The sequence below is a fragment of the Centroberyx affinis genome, unplaced genomic scaffold (assembly GCF_046629955.1).
Source record: "Centroberyx affinis isolate AG114_WGS23_722 - 3 ecotype Tasmania unplaced genomic scaffold, CSIRO-AGI_Caff_v1 ptg005077l_1, whole genome shotgun sequence".
NCBI lineage: Eukaryota > Metazoa > Chordata > Actinopteri > Beryciformes > Berycidae > Centroberyx > Centroberyx affinis.
This window is the reverse complement of record NW_027282510.1, coordinates 25,416-42,064: the sequence shown is the minus strand read 5'-3', so window position 1 is coordinate 42,064 and position 16,649 is coordinate 25,416. Positions and strand designations below refer to the sequence as shown.

At 46.4% G+C, this 16,649-nt stretch overlaps 1 protein-coding gene across 1 annotated transcript in view; it reads right to left on the bottom strand.

The window, feature by feature from the left end:
* Positions 1 to 1,479: 1,479 nt before the first annotated feature.
* LOC139666635 (BCAS3 microtubule associated cell migration factor-like) overlaps positions 1,480 to 16,649 on the bottom strand; it is a gene marked incomplete at its 3' end in the record, with an annotated part of 30,038 nt that continues 14,868 nt past the window's right edge. Inside the window, exons 2-7 of the mRNA XM_071545922.1 lie at positions 15,765 to 15,889; positions 15,359 to 15,524; positions 14,501 to 14,598; positions 7,028 to 7,128; positions 2,446 to 2,642; positions 1,480 to 1,577 (exon numbers count right to left, since the gene is read on the bottom strand). Coding sequence (XP_071402023.1) covers positions 1,480 to 1,577; positions 2,446 to 2,642; positions 7,028 to 7,128; positions 14,501 to 14,598; positions 15,359 to 15,524; positions 15,765 to 15,889 — 785 coding nt within the window. The remainder of the gene's footprint in view (positions 1,578 to 2,445; positions 2,643 to 7,027; positions 7,129 to 14,500; positions 14,599 to 15,358; positions 15,525 to 15,764; positions 15,890 to 16,649) is intronic.

The following is a 16,649-nucleotide window of genomic DNA, read 5'->3' as shown; positions in this document are numbered from 1 at the left end:
ACACACACACACACACACACACACACACGCGCGCTCACAAGACCAGCGTAACAGCATTATACCTTGGGAGTAAAAAAGATATATTTCAAAAGGGGAAATCCTCTGATCTGCGTGTGATTGGATTAGCCTAACATCATAACCAGATGAAAGGAGACATGTAGAGCGGGACGCTATCAAAATCACTTGAAACTGAATCAATGTAATCCAATGGTTGGATAGACATTAGAGGCCTATTCAGACGATCGCGGTAGATTTCATTAGAGGACAGGGGGCACCGTCCGCATAACAATGGGATGGCAAACGAGGGGGGGGGGGAGCTGGATGCGGATTGGAACATGAGAGGGGAATCCACATATCTGTCGGGTGTGGATGTGTGTGTGTGTGTGTGTGAGAGAGTGAGAGAGAGGTAGTGAATGGCTACAGTAAATGACAGACCACTTGTAATCCACTTGGATGGGATTGTCCCAGTGTTAGACAACAGAGCTAAGGAAATCACTTTACCTTTACACACATGGTGACTCCAGTACAACAGGCTGCTACCAAAGTGCAATCAAGATAGTAAGAATATGAAGGAATAGCTATATGAGCTCTAATCATAGAAATATATTTTTTTGAAACAGAAATAGATGTGTCTAATGGAAACACACAAAAAGGACCCTGGTTTGACCATGTTTGGTTTAGATGTAATGTTAATGCATTAAAAAAACAAACAAAAAAAAAAACATCAGTGAAACAGGCAGTTTCACATTTGCTCCAGTAAAAGAAATACACCAAGTTTTTGGAGATGGTGCAGTTGTTCAACTTCCCTGTCAGGCAATGAGAACATAGACACCCAAATCATCCATGTGTCCCCATTAGATCATTAGCATGCACTATGTTGAGTGATAGTAGGCACTGCTGTCACTCAACACAGCGTATGCTAAAGTTTTAGCATGAAGCACTGGAGCCAGTGATCTATCTACCAAGGACACATGGATGTCTATGTTCTCATCACTTAGTGGACCAATGGGACAATGTACCAAAAACTTGGTACTTGGAACATTGACCCATTGTCCCACATTTTGACTACATTTGGTCTGGACTTCCAAACAGCTGCTGAAGTCCTTCCAATCAGGCACGTTTGAAGCATATGAAGCAGGTGAGATTGTACTGTCTGCGTGATTCTTACCCTGAGACATATATCATTTGAAAGCAAGTTTGAGAAAAGTGAAAAATACGAGAACTTGTTAAGGTTCTTGTTAAGTTGGCCATGATGCTAAATCCCGCAAGACCTAGAGCCTTGACAAAGACCAGAATGGCGCATCTACCCTATTTGGAGAATTCCCAGTGTTGACTAGGAATACGTACACATGAATCAAATATGGACCACAGTTTAACAGAACAGTTAAGAGAAAAGAGAAGAGTAGAAAGAGTTGGAGCTGGGAACATAGTGTAAAGCAAAAAAAAAAAACAGAGTAGAGTAGAAGCCATGTGTCCTACCTGATCCAGTATCTATGATGTTGGACTGTCCTCGACGTTCAGCGACCAGCCTTGACGAGCCGGGCATGCTAACTGGCTCTGAGCGCACCGGCTGGATCCTACACACACAAATACACACACACACACATTGTTTTTGGTGGGGTAGATTGGGGCTCGCAATCAATTTAATGTACCAGATCCCCAAATAGACCCTCATTAGACCCCACGGAACCCATTTGATCATCTTTAGTCCCAGGGAGCCATATGGGAGGATTTTAGTTGTTGATTATTTAGTAGGCCTACTGAATTGTAGAACTCTCTAGACTGTATGTGGGTGAGAGTGAAACCTAGGATTAGAATAGTCATTCCTATACTGTACATCTCTAATTGGGGTACTGAACTATTTCTCATTAGTTGAGGACTCCCTGGAACCCCCTCAAGGTCCCTGGGTTCACTTTGAGAGCCACTGCTATGGATTTGGTCCTTGGCTTACCAAGGACCATGTGGGGGCAAGAGTTAAGATATATTCAGCTATGTTGAAGGCCTCAAAATACTCAAACTAAACCTTGCAGATTTAAACCAAAAAAGATACTGCTGTGTAGGGCTTGACATCAGGACCAGACCCAAAGTTGGGCTGAAAATCTGACTTTATTGCTCAGGTTGGGGCCTGGCTCAACTCTTTAAAGCTTTACTAGGCAATTCCGCACATTGGCGGCCTCAAATGGCAGCGAGAGGTAACTGTTTGAAATTTAAGGACTTCAATACCCAGAAATCCTGTAACGTGATGTCAGTAAACTGCAAATGTGATCACTTCATACCGGAGAATACCAGATATTCAATTTTAGGCAAATAAGGTGAATCTATGGTGTCTCAGTAACTGGGGATGGTACGCTCTTCTCTGTCGCAGGATTTAGACAGATTCAAATCTACAGTGCAGTTTCAAGCCCAAAGCTCATGGTTGCAGTAGTTTCGATGCTGCTTAGGTACCTGAGGCTGTGCAGGTCCAGGTCGTCGGTGTCGAAGTCCAGGAGGGGCTGCTGGACGTCAGCGGGACCCTGGGACTGAAGCACCGAGGAGGAGGAAGAGATGACAGTGGTCTGGCCTGACGGGTGAATGGTCTTAAACTGAAACTGGGGGCCCATCCACAGCCGCCGGTGGGGTCCCGTGTGGGTCACAATCTCCACCTGGGAATACAGAGGTACGGGTTGGTGACGAGCGCGGACTGTCTTAGCTTTACGCTGCTGTTTACATGTACAGGGTAGGACATGTGTAACGGGAAATTATCATAACATTGCTGTGCTTTCATTCTAAATTGCATTATTTATGCCCACTCTAGAGAGGGTGGAGAAAACACTTAAGCATAAGGACTTTAACTTTGAAATAACTGATGAAAAGAGCTTAAAAGAGCTCTGAATCACCACTTTTATATGTGAGTTTTCAAAGCAACATGAGGCAACTAACAGTGGTACAAAGAGGTCCAATAGTTGGTGCCTGACTTGCAGCAGTATCTGTCACGAAAACAGCTAAATTATTGAATGTAGCAGGGAGAACAGTCTGGGAAATCATGTCAACCCCTGTACGGTTCACATATAAGCATTTATGGATGACATTCTTCATTATATGACAGTGGAAGGCTAATACTGAATAACAAACTGACATTCAAACCAGTTACAGCAGTGGTTCTCAAACGTTTTGAATCAAGTACCACCTCTGATCAAAGCAAACCATCCAAGTACCAATGAGCGGTACGAGCGCATATGCATGCAGAAGAGATGGAGATCTCAATGGGACTCACCTGGTTAAGGAGAAATAGCCTAAATAAAAATAAAATATGTAATTCGCGTAGGCAGTGCCAACATAAGTATGTGGTGGTGTGCGGACTGAAACGGTAAAATTGAAAATATGAAAACATTAAGTCTATCTAAAATTTTTGATTATGCTGGTAAATCACAAATTAAGAAATTAGAAACACTGTAATGGTTTCAGAGGGTTTTTTCACCAGAGTCATCTGGCGTACCACCTGGCAGCCTTCCACGTACCACTGGTGGTACCCGTACCACAGTTTGAGAACCACTGAGTTACAGTATTCCGATGATGTCTTCATATATAACTGGCCAAGATTAACATTCTGGCGGAAACACTAAATTATTGCCATTTTTTGGGGGCATGGAATGGTCAGATAAAGATAATAAAGATAATGGACATGGGCAAGAAATATTGGAGTGCTGTTCAATCCAAAAATATCAGTATCAGTCTTCAAAAAGCCATGTTGGTTGGCTCTTACTCCTAATGCATTAGCAGTCAGCCGAGGACACGGCCTCTCAGCTCCTCTGAGGAGTTGTCAGTGGAAGTGACAGAGTGGTTTGGTGTTGCTGTACATGCCAATACTCCAACACCCCCGTGCACTCCTCTGTAGCTCAGATGAACTCAGTTACATGACATCCAACTAAAAGCTCGCCGCGCCGCCGCCGCGCCGCCGCCGCGCCGCTGAAAGTCTGATGATGATGTCAGAGCCAGTCAAGGTCTTGCGGTGTGCTCGGAGTGCTGGAGGGCGGGAGGAGGAGGAGGAGGAGGAAGACTTCCCCGAGGGTTAATAGAAGTGTGACATTAGCGTCGCGTTTTGCGGAGACACAGCGAGGGTGAGGTGAAGCCTACTGGGAGAGGAAGATGGCGTGAGCGTGGCAGGCCGGTTCGTCGGCGCTTATGCTGAGTGGCACTAATACTGGCTGAAAGAGGGATAGGAAAGGGGCAGGGGGGGGGGTGAATTATAAACATCGGACTATTACTGCCTCCTCCTCTCTCCGTCTCCTCTTCGCCTTGAATCCACTGACGAACCGTCTCCTGCCTCGGACTCCCGTTTTTTTTTTTCTCCACCGCTCTCCCACGCTAACTCTGACTTTTCAACTCCCCGCAGCACTTAACGCGCCTCTCGGTGTCTCGCCGCTCACATTTCATTATCTTTAGTTCGTACGCACTCGTCTCTCACCTCGGCCCATCTCTCATCTCGCAGTCTCTCTCTCCACTCTGGCTGCCAGGCGCGAACATCCCAGACAAGAGTGACAGCTTACGCTCTCTTAATTCTTCTCTGTGTGTGTGTGTGTATGTGTGTGTGCAAGTGTGGTCTGGCACAGCTGTGCAAATTAGGCCACGGAAGGAGGGAGGAGGATTGTCACTATGTGTCTGTTGGTGTGTGTGTGTGTGTGTGTGCATTGCCAGTTAACACCATCAGTGTCACGCCCGGCCACAGAGTTGAACAGCTGCCAGTGTGCTCTCTTTGCGGTGGGGTGGAGGGTCCAGATGTTGCGGCCCAGTGTCGACCCCCCCCCCCCCCCCCCCATCCCCTACCTCCCACCCCCGTCTCGCCGGACAGGGCGACATATTGCCTCGGCTTTGCTCTGACGGCACGTGTTACCCGCAGCTATCCCATGCTAATGGATGGGCAATGCCTGCTGTACGAACATCCAACCCGTTCAACAGAAAATGCAGCAGTAAACATGTTGTCAAAATCTGATCGGTGGCGTCTGAGATATCGTTAAGTGACACACGGATGAGCGCACAAAGACCAGGATCCATCGTCCATAGCTGAGCGGAGTGATGAACAGTTGCCTAGAGTGGATTTGTTCATGCACTGGGAAAGTCAAACAACATGTCGGGACCATCCGTCAGCTCGCACGTGTCGCGAGCCGTTTTCGTCAGGGCAAAATTGACAGATGAGACGCCGAGTGGACTTTGCTGCACTCGGTCGAGGGCGGGAGGCTTTGTGCGGCGTAAGAGCCACTAACGCTGATAGGCAGCAAATGACACAGCGCCGCAGCGGGCTGAGCAACTGACACGGCGGGTCACAAACCTCACATTTCATTAGGGGATGGCCGATCAATCCCAAATCCCAACCCAACGCCAAAATGCCTGCCGATAATCTAATGAAGGCAACTGATATGATATAATGAAATCCACAAGGCAGTACTTGGCCTCTAATTCAATCTAGCCTATATGTATTTAGCATTTCTCGACCCACCAGACTATTGTGCTTGATATGAAATTTTGGGAGGGACTGGACTCAAAAGGCTACTATCTATAATTGATCTAGAAACCAATGTTCTATTTTGGTTGGGTCTTTTTATTCTAATTTGAACGGCGATGCGAGATGTCTGACTAGTAGAGACGTGGGGATTTGACAAATCTATTTTCCACAAGAGCTAGTTCCAAAAGGTTTTTAGAAAGGATACTAGAAGCAGTTATTACAAACAAGCAACATCTACAACTATTGACAAATGCTTCACTACCCCCACTCCCAAACGGAGTTACCAGGAACCGGGCTTAAGCACCGGCTTTTGGTGCGATGGATAGTTTTGCTCCTGGCGAACTATCATGGCAGATACTAACCACAGCATCTGCAGGCTAAGTGAGGTGCATTTTTACCCATTCAATTATGCATGCGGTGGAATTATTGATGGTAAAAATGTAATGGGTTACCTGCCGACACCAGGGGTTGAGTGCCATGAGGGGGTAAACCAAGCTGAAAAGAGCGGGGCGTGCGTACTGTATGTTTGGTAATGCGCCTGGAAGTTTCAGCACCATTTAGGCTGTTGTGTTGGTATTGGGAGAAAGCAAGACATAAAGTAATCCTGGTCGACTGCAATAATAACACAACATAGGACTAAAGGTATTAAATGACAAGGTTGTGTTAACTTGGAAAAAACTGAAGACAGAATGCCCCAGATCTTAAAATGTTTCTTGTGTAACAAATCAAAGCAGAAGACACAGAGCCAAGACTTGAATCATCGTTTCAATACCAAACAAATTCACTAACAACATTTTGACTTTTTCACTTGCACCGAGATAAAGCAGGAATGCGATAACTTCACTTTCTTTTCTTGTCTTGGTTGTACTATGATTGCAACATCCTGTATCATTGTGCCAATCCTGTATCATTGTGCCAAATATGCTTTATACACTAGAACGGCTATGGTTGGATTTGCGATAACTCACAATTGTCTCCGATGGCCAAAGTCTGTGATGTGAAAAAACAGTTTATTGGGATATGGGAACAATTTCTGCTTCAGATCGGTTATAATCGCTATAGAATGAAGCTCCATCAGGGTATATGCAGGTTTCATAAAACCAAAGTGAAGATGTTTTAGGACCTTGTTAGTGTCGGAAAAAGTTAGTAAAATCAGCCTATTTCTGATTGAACGTAGGTAATGAAAGTTCTGAAACTGTAAATGTAGCCTAGTTGTAGGCCTAAAACATAGGTCATTTATTTGAAGCTGAGATAAAGATCTTAACCTACGCTCTTGTGACTGTTTCTTGTGTGTTTTCTGTTTTTTCTGTACTTTTTTTTTGGGGGGGGACTGCTTCCGTGTCCCCTATGTCTCTGTATTTGTGGGATGTTGTTCAAATGTTTTGTGTGTATACAACAAAGAATCTAAGTACACGTCGGTACCTTGTGTTTGGATGGATAAGCTCAAATATTCAACCCTCCACCCCCCCACCCCCCACCCCCCGGGGGATGGCCGGCACAGACTGATGTGATGTCACCGCAATGCCGGTGCAGGTGGAGAGGTCTGACCTGGGAGAGCCACTCCTCGTCTTCCTGGCCACTGTGGTCCGACGCGAGGCTGTCCGACGACTCGTGGCGCGTGATGGGGCCCGGGCTTCCTGGGGGCATTGCTGAGAACACACGCACACACACACACACACACACACACACACATACAAATAAAATGAGTACCGGATGTGGGTTTCAACCAATATGGGTTTTGGAGGCAGGCCTGCGTTACAAGTGCTCAATGTTTCCCACAGAATTGTATTCTTGCAGGGTGGAAAAGCATCTACTGACATCAATGCAGTAAAAAGCCAAAGGGGAGAGAGACATGCTAAAGCTAACTGATAAGTCAAAGCAGGGTATTGGATCATGTATTAGCAATAGCCATTTACCTAAAATTAGCATGAGGAGGAAAATGATAATCCACAACTGGCTTATTTAAGTGTGCTAGAGCCATTACGGTAAAAATAAAAATACTACTAAAATACTAAATCTCTCCATTGAAACCCAGGATAACAATAATACCACCATACATCCATATTCATGCATACTTGTGTGGCATGTGATCAAAACGCCTCATTAGAATCAATTCAGGCTTCCCATAGACAACCAGTGCAGCGTTAATCAATTACACAATAAATATGTAACCGATCAAACTGCATCATATCATATATTTGAGTTGGACAATGCTGACCGGACCACATCCGAAGCTTAATGTTTATCTTCCTCTCATACGGGCATATGCGTGCCAGAGTGTGTGAAAAAGCAAGTGTACAGTAAGTGTGAGTGAGGGAGAACATGTGTGTATGACAGAGAGAGAGAACGAGAGAGAGAGAGAGAGCCAGAGACAGATGGGGCTCCTGCAGGCTCGAATAAGCAGGCGTGGAGAATGAGGCCTAATGTGTAGAAGCGGCTCCTCTCTCTCTCTCCTCCACCTCGGGGACGGGGGGGGGGGGGGGGGGGGGGGGGGGGGTTTGTTTGACGGAGGAATGGCTAATAAAGTTGTCAAGTTCGCATCTGGGGGCACGCACGCACACGCACACACACACACCTTATGGAGGTATTCTTGTGTGTTTGACACCTCTGTAACGAATGCTTCTTCAAGACCCCCCCCCCCCACCCCCCCCACCCCTTTGCACACATCCATCCACATTATGAACTACAAGCTCTATGGTATAACACAGTTCTCACACCTGCTGCTGAAATGTGTTTGGTGTGTGTGTGTGAGTGGGTGTGTCAGAGTTAAAAAAAAAAAAAAAGACAGATAAAGAGGGTACCTCATACCTCATTGGTACCTATTAATTTGTTTTTTCTTCTTCTTTTTTATCTCATTATGTTAAGGAAAAAAAGATCCATAGTATTAGGATAAATTGTAATTTTTTTTTTTTTTTTTACTATAAGCCTTTTGGGGTTTCTTACCTCTCCTGCACAATCCCTGCTATGTTTGTTTTTATATACTTTTGTTTCCTCACTTCCTTTGTGCTAATCAATAAACTAAATAAATAAACTAAACCTGCAGGTTTCAGCTAGAAAAAAAGTAATACTTTTGATGCCACTTTTAGAGTTGAATGCCACCTATAGAAACTCAAACTTCATCAACAGAAAAATCCAAGGAACTGGACACACTGTTTGATTGACAGGTGGTCTGATTACCATTTTAAAACCCATTTCGTGACAAAAAACTGAAAGACCTTGTCAGAATATAGGTCTGCATCACCAGGTTGATTGCCTGCTAGAAAAATTGTCAAACCCTGAACAGACAACATCACCAAGGCCTCTAGATTTGTAAAGGAGGCTCAAAAGGCTTCAATTATGTGTATTAAAGCCCTTCCAAGGCCTTCATTTTAGATGCAATGTAAGACTTAATAAGGACCTGCAGACACCCTTGTCTTGTTAAATCCATCGGTGTTATAAAAACATCAGGGGATCGAGAAAGACGGGAAGAGGAAAATGGAGTGAGAGAGGAAACGGGACAGAGAGAGGTGGCGACATTCCCATTGGTTGAGATCTCCTTGCTCTCTGATTGGATAGTCACATAAAATCCTAATCTGAGTATCCCCACTGGTTAATCAGACGGTAGTGGAATGCAGGGGCCAAAATTTCATATTTGTTTAAATCATTTCAATGCACCAGCACATCAGATTTTTGTTTTACTTGGGCAAATTTCATTTTTACACATTCAAAAATGATATCGGTTTAAATTGCGTATGCATTTAAACATTTGAACGTATGTGATCAAGCTTCTACTAACTATATGCGAGCCATTTTAAAACATTTCAAGGCCTTCAATTTAGAGACTTTTTAAAAAGTCAGCAAGCACCCTAGAGAGAGAGAGAGAGCTAGAGAGAAGACACAGAGAGGAGGAGGAGGAGGTTTCTCATGTCCTGCTAAAATGGAAGAGAGAAGAACAAAGCCTGTGTTGTGTTACTTATTAAACAAAATCAGGACTCCACACCCCCACCCACTCTCTCTCTCTTCCTCTCTCTCTCTCTCTCTCTCTCTCTTTTGCTCTCTGACCCTTGGGGCCAATAGCTGTTCCCTAATTAATTATTGATGCTCTGAAGCAGTTGGTCAGCCGGCTGGATCGGGTTTCCAGGGGGCTTTCATTGGCCAGAGTCGTGGACAGGCTCCGGTGTGGGGAGCTAGTGGTCATCCCCATGGGTCAAGCAAAGAGACAATCCTCTGTGTGTGTGTGTGTGTGCGCGCGTGTGTGCGTGTGTGTGTGTCAGGAGACAGACTGACCCCAGCAGTTACAGGCATATCTGCCCATCTTAGTGTCCGGCTAGTCAGCCTCTCGGTCTGCTGCTTTTTACAACGCTCATTACTGGCTCTCTTAAGAGACGGAACGTCAATGCAATTTGACAGAGAGAAAATCTTTTAAGTGCAAACTTATTGGATAACACTCAGAGAGGAGTTTGAATGTATGGCCTATATACATATGTATATATATACACACACACACACAATGCAAATTACTGCAAGATAATTACAAAACCAATTTTAGACCTGCAACGACAGAAAAATAAACTGAATCAATCAACTGAGCCAATCAATCCAAGCGTGAATTAGAGGCTATTTGCTTAGGTGATGGTTGATGTGAAAGATAAGCCTGCATCATATTCATAAAAAAAATTACATTTTCCAGCCCGCCCATAATAATAACTGAAAGCATGCCGTATTGAGGTGTATTTTGTTTCTATCAGTGTTTTCCCTTCAGGAACGCCCTGATCTTTTTTGCACTAGTGTAAACATGCATACACACAAAAAAACCCCCAAAAAAACAAAAAAAAAAACAATCTATCTGGCTTTGCTGTATAACAGAGCCGTCTGTGTCAGAGTCTTTATTGACTGTGAGGAATTGGGTGTTTTGCAGAGCAGGGAAACAGACTGCGCTGAAGGCCGGTAGCCGGTGGCCTGTTAGGCAGAGCAGTGAAGCGGGGAGGCAGAACAAGAACAAAGGCCGGCCAGGTATTGATGTAGCCCGACCCCTGGGGCCCGGGGCCAGGGGCCGGACGGGCCGATCTCCAGGGACAGATAAGGGGGCTAACGATCTGATAGATGTGGAGAGCTGGCTGCAGAGCGGACAGGGATAGCCGCCTCGTCTCGTCTCGTCTCTCCTTCTCTCTCTGTTCCACTTTATCTCTTTCATTTATGTTTTGTTTTTTTTTTCTTCCAAGATTCATTTTGTTTGCTTCGTCTTTTTTTCCTTTCTTCCCTTTGACCCCTCGTACTCGGTTGCCAGTCGCACGGCGTTGCCAATATCTCTCTCTCTCTCTCTCTCCTACCCTCCACCTGTCTCTCTTCTCACTTTCCTCTCCTCCTCTCTTCTCGCTTTCCTCTTTCCAGTAGCCCTTTTGGCAGATAGGTGCTGGCGTACTGACAGACTGGCATAGCTTAGTCATTATATATCATTCAAGACTTATTTGACTGACGGCTCCCCGCATTCAGGCCGGTGCTCCACTTACTCCATCCTTTTCTCTCTCTCTTTGATTACTGACCCAGTCATGGCGCCACGGTTTCTCTTTACCAAACGCCTGATGCTCCGAAGCCTTCGCCCCGGCCCCCTCTCTCTCTCTCTCCAGGGCAATTAGAGCTATTGACGGGGGCGACCGTGGCCGGCCTGTCACGGGCCTCAAAGCCCGAGAGAATAGCCGAGCCGAGCCCGGGCCCGGTCAGCCGGGCGCTCCACAATTAGCACATTATATGACAGGTACGGGGAGGAGGGCGAGGGCCCGAAAAGCACGGGCAGAAAAATCCGGGCGGTAAATTATTCACCGGCTTGTTTGCTTCGGAGCAACTTTGCGGCGAAAGGGGCGGAGGGGGGAAAGAGGTGTCGGAAAACATATCGCGGACAGCTAGGTAAATATTGCCCCCGTGAAGAAATTTTTTTTTTTAAATGCAGGGAGTGGGGGAAAAAAACCCCCCACAGCTAATGAGGGTGTGAAAACCGCACATTCATCAAAGAGCGGTGCCACTGTTATTCTAGGGATTAGAGTAGCCGCATTTTTTTTATTTTTTTTTTTATCCGGCTCCCGACACCTTGGGGCAACAGACAACAGAACCCATTCATCCGTTTGACTAATTCTGGGTACTTCCTGGAGAGACGGGCAGAAACACTGAGGCCTCATTGAGGGTTTGATCACCTCGTCTGCAGGAGAGGAGAGAGAGAGAGAGAGAGAGAGAGAGAGAGAGAGAGGATTCCCCAAAAACGCAAAAAAAAAAAAAACTTGGCTCGCGTTTATAAAGCCAGCTCTCGTACTACAGTATCCTGCTCCTCATCTGTGCGAGTGTGTACCGAGTGTGTGTGTGTGTGTGTGTGTGTGTGTGTGTGTGTGTGTGTGTTGTGTGTGTGTACGCGCCCTCCCCTTATCTCGCCCGGGCAGCGGTGCCGCGGTGCCGTCCTCCGCTGGGGGCTGAGTGCTGCCAGTGGCTGCTGTACAGATGGACAGGTGGAGATAGTGACCATGAAGTGGCGCCACCGCTGCCTTTTATCATCCCACCCCCCCCTCCCCCCTCCCGTCCTGGAGGCTCCGGTCTGGCCTGACCCCGGCCCTTCCTCTCCCCTTCCCTCCCTCCCTCCCTCCCTTCCTATCCCTTCCCCGCATGCTGCATTTTTAATCAGCCCGGGTCATCCAATATAGAGCCGCGAGACCGGAGACCACGGCCTGTCAGTCAACCCCCCCCCCCCCGCCCCTCCTTCGCCTTCCACCCCGCCTCCGCTAGATCCTCGGTAGCGTTCAGGTTTTTTGGACAATTAGTCGGGAGGGATATTCATATAGACGTTCCGTTCCCCCCCCCCCCCATTGACTGACTCTCTTCGGAAGCTTCTGTTTCTTGTCTTTAACTTCCCAAATTGAATTCTCTCGAGGCCACTTCTCCAATTCGCTCCCTTCCTCTCCTTTTTCTCCCGTGCGGGCTGGATCGACAATGCAAACTAGACCTTGATAACGCAGTTTGTATCGCGAGGGAAGGGAGGGAGGAGAATGCGTGTGTGTGTGTGTGTGTGTGTGTGTGTTTTCAGCCTCCTCTGCCTCTGTCCCGATCTTTACGCTCGGTGAGAGGCCGGGCGTATGCCGCGGCGTATTCGCCCCCGGGGTCAAATGGACTCCTGGATCGCTTCTCTTTCGCTCTGCCAAGCCCAAAGTGCAAAGTGCAGAGATGGAAGGTGGCACTCGGCGGCGGTGGTGTGCGGGACGCCCCGGGCCGGAGGGGGAAAATGGCAGGAGCGCAAGAAGTGTGGGCAGAGAGGGGGCTGGACCGTCCCGACCTCGCGTCCGGTTCACGCTAACAGAACGAAGAGACGAGGGGGGGGCATCATCCGGCTATCGCTTAATTGGATGCAAATGTTAACCGCGATGAATCTCGCTCATTAATGCGGCCCCAGTACCTCGGCCCGTGCTGGCAGAGGGGACGCACACCATCACGCCGACGCGTCCTCATCGCCCTGACACTAGGAGGGGACCATTAGCGCTAATTTGAGGACAAAAATATCCTACCAGTTAGACCCGGGGCGGCCGGAGGAGCGGAACGGGCTGGAGACGAGTCGGGGCGATTAGCGTTAAACGCGGCTACCGCTCGTCCCCGAGGGCGCCCGCGAGAGCTAATTACCGATTCGCCGCTTTACGATTAGGGCAGCGAGCGCAAACGCCGGGCTTATTCCTGGGGGGGAACGGATTGATCCCGTGTGTGTGTGTGTGTGTGTGGCCATCCGAGTGCACTCCGCCGACGACTTTGCGGACTGGCCTTTCAGACGGCAACTTAAAGTGCTTTTCGTGCTCTTTGTACTTGTTATTAAATTAGGAGGGAGTTTAGGGGCGTCCGCTAATTGGTCTTGAGCGCGGGCGTCTGTCCCGAAGCGGGCGGGGCGACGCGGCGGGGCGGGGGCGACAAAGGGCCGGAGCCGCTCTGACAGGAAGCTCAGAGGACTCTCATCTCCCTCAGAAGGCTCGCGGAGAGGAGAAGTTATGGCCCGCTGATGGAGAGGGTCTCTTCCCAGCATGAGGCACCGATAAGAGGGTGAGGGCCGGCTTTCAACGGGGAGTCCACACGGGAAATCAATAGGGCATGGGTGGCGTCCCCTTGACTAATGGTGCGTACACACAGAGGTCCTACGTGGTCATGTGAGAGTGTGCGAGGCTACAGTGTATGAATAAATAAAGATACACATGAAAATACATGTGAACTCACTGTATCCATATGTACACACAAGTGCAAACATCCACGATACAACGCAATCCAAGTACGTAGAGAGCTATATTTTATACATGTAATGAACACACACACTATATGAAGGCTAGGTAAATGCATCCTTCCATCAATATATCAGGCATTTATCTATTTAATAGATTTTGCAAATCATAATAACTGATACTAGAGCATAATTTTAAAGCTATAAAAAAATGCCCAGATCAATCAAGGATCCTGCTCTCATAGCTATAGATTTTTTTATTTCTTTATGTAGCATTGTCTGCAAGCTTTGTCATATGATATGAAGAATACTAATCACAACAAATCCATAACAGCCTGATCAACAGCCTGTTACTAAAAATGTGAATAAATTACCCTGCTTAATATAAACATGTAGCTCTATGATTATGCTTTATTCTTTATCAGGATCCCCATTAGCTGATACTTCAACAACCTCTAGTCTTCTTGGGGTCAACATGTTTACAATAATAACATATAGATAGATAGATAGATAGATAGATAGAATATATTTATTATGTCCTCTTTTGTGAAATATTAAGAAAAAATAAGCAAGTGAAATTACTATTTGGTGCAGTTTGTGCCCTAAACAAATCATATCAGATGATCATATCAGAATATTCTGATGAAACATGAGTAGTCGGGGTCAATCTAAATGCAACAAGTTTTGCAATGTATCATTCTCGACACATCTCAATAGAATCGTAGGACCTTGTTAATACCCATTCCAGTAGAGTAAATACAGAGAAACAAACACACACACACACAGAGGGAGGCTGATGCAGCACTTACCAGCCAGGAGATACTGGTAGTACTGCACCAGGTCTGAGGCCAGCACCAGGGGATGGTTGGAGTTGAAGGGTGGCTGCAGCTCGTTCCACTGCGGCGTCCTGCTCCGAAAAAAACAAATCAATTATGGGAGTGAGTGCATATCAGACGTAGAGAACATTTCACCCTGCTGGGCCTCAAATGGACTCCGTCCCCCCCCCCCCCCCCCCCCCCAAGTGTGGTGATTCATATGTGTAAGTGTCCGGAGTGCATGTTGTACCGTGGGCATGTTGTCCAATAAAACCTTTGATCGCAGGGAATTGTGCCCTAGCATCGGTACACATGCTAGGATTTATGCCCTAGCATCACTATACATCTTATCCAAGCTAATATTGCACATTGTGTATTTTGAGTCCATTTGTGTCCATTTCTATCTCAAGTTTTTTGATTGGTCGTGGAGATATGTAAGGTTCTGTTCACGCTATTCGGATTTTTTCTTTAAATATTCTGTAAATATTTTTTTTACATTAAAGTCATAAGGAGCAGCCATTCCAAAATTTTATATAGCGATGCTGTACCGCCAAAATATCCCGATATGCGATATTACAGCATCTTGGTGCGGTGGGGGTGCTTTTATTATTATTTCTAGACTATTAATGATAATGATTATTATTGCAGATTTTTTTTTTATATAATATTATTAAAATTTGTTATTCGATACCGTGAAAAATGCTGTGATATTCAAAAAATACTGTAATATTCGATATAATTGGATACTGGCCAAAGCCTAAAAGGCATTATGTGTGACCCACTTTATCAAATTAGATGCAGTTGAGGCAACACTTTTCTCCAATACAGCAGAACATGTGAACGTGGTCTTACCTGGCTAGAGTCCAGCAGGCCCTCGGACAGGTGCTGAGCTCCAGAGGTGTGTCGTCGCTTATCTTCTGCACCGTGCTGATTGGCCGAGGCTCCAGGACGTGCTCCACCAGGTTGCCGTAGCAGCTGAGGATGTACAGCGAGTCCACGACCGACTGCCTGGACTGATCTGTGAGGAGGTCGGGGGATTAAAGGTCGTGGGTGCCAAATATGCATATTATACATTCTAAATAATCAGGAAACAACTGCGGGTCACAGGTCAAGCTTAAAGGTAGTTAAGTATTTCTAGGGATCGTGTCTCGCGGTCGTGACCTTGCCGGAGTCGTGTTTTGACTCGGCCATGTTCTGTCGTGAGCTGCGTGTCGTGTCTGGGGAAGCAGACCGGGAGCAGCTGTGACCTCGGCCTCACCTTTCTCTCTTTTCATGTTGGGGTTGGTGAGGAACCAGGAGCGGGAGGACGCGAAGATGGCAGCCACGCAGAACTCCCCGCCGCTGGACTTGCTGGGCGAGATCTGCGGGGGCGGCTTAGCTTTGCTTCAGGAGAAAAGAGGGGGAAAAAGAGGTGGAGATGAAGTGAAAATGGCTGTACAGGGGCTGGTCTTAAAGGTGTGCCGTGTCGCATTTTTACACCTCAATATATCACTGTCAAATAAATTGTGATACCTTGGTTTACTTAATGTAAACAAATGAGATCATGTCCAAGACAATTGTTAATCTCTATGTTATGGCAGTGGTATTGTTAGTGCCACATTTCCCATAAACCCTTTTGCTTCCTGCCCCCCCTCCCCGGCATCTTTGGCTGTATTGAAGAGGTTAAACATGTTGGAAGTGATTTTTCCATCCGCCTTAATTAAAGCAGTCCAGCAGATTTCTCACTAAATCTGACTCGACGAATGTAAAATTAAGTGTTTTGGCCAGTAGAGAACCACTCGGCAAAGGTCTCATTTGTGTACCGTAATTACACTAATGCCTGAAAACGAATGCATTAATGATTTATTGATGTTAAAATGCAACACTTGGCACCTTTAAAATCAAGATTCAAACACATGACGCTCGCCCCGTGTAGGGTAACAACCAGAAGGCAAGCCGATTTAGAAAAAGCTGTGATGAGAGAGTTTTGGATGACTTTCAAGATGTATTACACACATGAGATGTAACATCTTAGAGGCAGGTATGTGAAAATTACACAGCAGCATCTGTAAACAAAAAAAACAAAACACAAACTTCACTTAATAGCATCGCATGCGAGAAGCTCAGCAAGGGAAACACTGAAAATGCCTGCAAATAAAATGCC